Below are 2,165 nucleotides of genomic sequence, written 5' to 3'. Positions count from 1 at the left end.
TTTTCAAATAAAGTAGTTAATTAAAAATATAATAGTGAATGGGAAAGAAGTGGTAGAGAAATGAAAATTCAACAACCGGAATTGACGTAAAACCGCAAGAGTGCAGAAGGAAAAACGCACCCAAGTGATTTTATTTTCCAAGGAAATCGAACTTTTTTTTTCGAAGTTTTTGCCAAAACACAAACCGAAATTAATCATAAAACCATAATATCCGTCTCCTAAACAGTACGGTAGTTCATTAAAACAAAATCTACTGAAAATACTGCAGTGCATATAATAATATTTTGCTTTAAAATCTTTTAGAACTTTTGAAAGTTTTGAAATACGTAGGAAGCTACAGAATTTGACTACTACTACTAATAGTTATGAGACATGGCCTTGTGAATTTAACTGAGATGATTACAAATTGGAAGTAATGTAGAAAGAGGAAGATCCGATTCTTATAAATTTGGAGATAAATATATGTTTAATAAATTTATTGGTGTCAAAATAACATGGAAGACGTTTTCAAAACTACCCAGCATAAAGAAGTTAATGAAATATATAGTAATAATAACATCAGCAATACATGGCAATTGAAAACTATCACCAGCTCCAGTGAAGAATACCAGCTGCAATTGCAAACACCATTTTTCATTCGTCCCGGGCAAACATACCAGCAACAAGAAATTGGCACTACCTTCACCAACACCGACAATAGTGATATCAACATTACAAGTTTTGCTTACGATTACAAAGAACCTGTCGAAGCAGCTTCCGGCATTCCAGCGACTACAACAACTTATATCTCTATTACTGAGACCTCAGCATCCAGTGGACCCCTTGGTACGTTTCCTTCTGCCACAACTCTATTATTGGCCAACAGTCATTTGAACAACTATTGGGCTTTGTTAGCTTTGATACTTGTGATTGGTACAGCAGCTGGTAATATTCTTGTGTGCCTAGCCATCACTTGGGAACGGCGTTTGCAGAATGTCACAAATTATTTTCTCATGTCTTTGGCAATAACAGATTTAATGGTTGCAGTCCTTGTAATGCCGCTGGGTATTTTGACGTTAGTCAAAGGTAAGTATGTATTAGGGTTGACATATATACATATATCAACGAACGGTTACTTTTAACAATCTCTTGCTCTGGGAATGATTTTTATAAATTTATTACATCCCGAATATTTTTTTGAAGGGTTAAATTTTTGTTTGACTCAAGGATGAAATCGGTTCATGATTTTATTATCCTCTCATGATAGTATTATAAAATCGTCAAATTTGGCACAATTTTGTTGCCTATATCAATTTTTTTTTACATTGTAAATAAATATCATGACGATATTCAATAATAAAATGCAGTTCTGCAAGATAGTTTCGAAAAAAAAATATATTTTTTTTTTGCCGAAACTTGTTCGCCTTTTTACATTTTTCGTTATATCTTTGCAATTTACAGTCGGAACTTAAATTATGGTATATCAATGTTTTTGTCTCGGGAAGACCAATGTTTTGCTCTAATGGCCATTGACCTCAAGTATCCCGTTATAATATTTAATAACAGGATCTTTGTTGTTATCTTATTAAACTTTTGCTAACGAAGTAATTCGATATTACCTCCACAAAAAAAGTTTGCATTTATCGTCGGATGTATAAGTATGATGCAACGAAATCGTGTCTTTTTGTCAAAGATAATTCCACAAAATTTTTGCTAAATTTGTGCTAAAAAAGTGGTTACTCTTTTTTGAGCAAATATTTTCCAACAGTATTTCCCGTCTTGTATTATTTAAGATAAATATTCAAAATTAACTAAATAAAAGTGTTCAAAGCTTTCCTGAGTTGCGATGGCGAGATACCGGTCCACAAAGTTAAGTCTTCGTTTTGGTCAGTTGTGTTTTATTTCTAAGGGTATATTCTCTTTACAATTTATATTTCTAGGAGTAATTGTTCTAAAGCACTCTTACCGAAAAACCTTTAATATAACAACAGCTACCGTAATATAAATCCAAAAGAGCAAACAAATAAAAATTAACGACAAAATTTTGATTTGCTTTTAATGATACTTTAAGATAACGTCACGCAAGACATACAAAGGTATATTCTCTTTATCTCTACGCTGACGATCGCAAGTGCGTGAAATTTTGTATTTTTACAAAGGTTTATAAAATAAACTAATTACAGAAA

At 32.1% G+C, this 2,165-nt stretch overlaps 1 protein-coding gene across 1 annotated transcript in view; it reads left to right on the top strand.

The window, feature by feature from the left end:
* Positions 1-494: 494 nt before the first annotated feature.
* The window catches only part of 5-HT2B (5-hydroxytryptamine receptor 2B), a 116,634-nt gene continuing 114,963 nt past the window's right edge, over positions 495-2,165 (top strand). The window contains exon 1 of the mRNA XM_065498402.1: positions 495-1,065. Coding sequence (XP_065354474.1) covers positions 495-1,065 — 571 coding nt within the window. The remainder of the gene's footprint in view (positions 1,066-2,165) is intronic.

This window comes from Calliphora vicina, chromosome 1 (assembly GCF_958450345.1).
Source record: "Calliphora vicina chromosome 1, idCalVici1.1, whole genome shotgun sequence".
Lineage (NCBI taxonomy): Eukaryota > Metazoa > Arthropoda > Insecta > Diptera > Calliphoridae > Calliphora > Calliphora vicina.
This window is presented reverse-complemented; position numbering and strand designations above follow the sequence as displayed.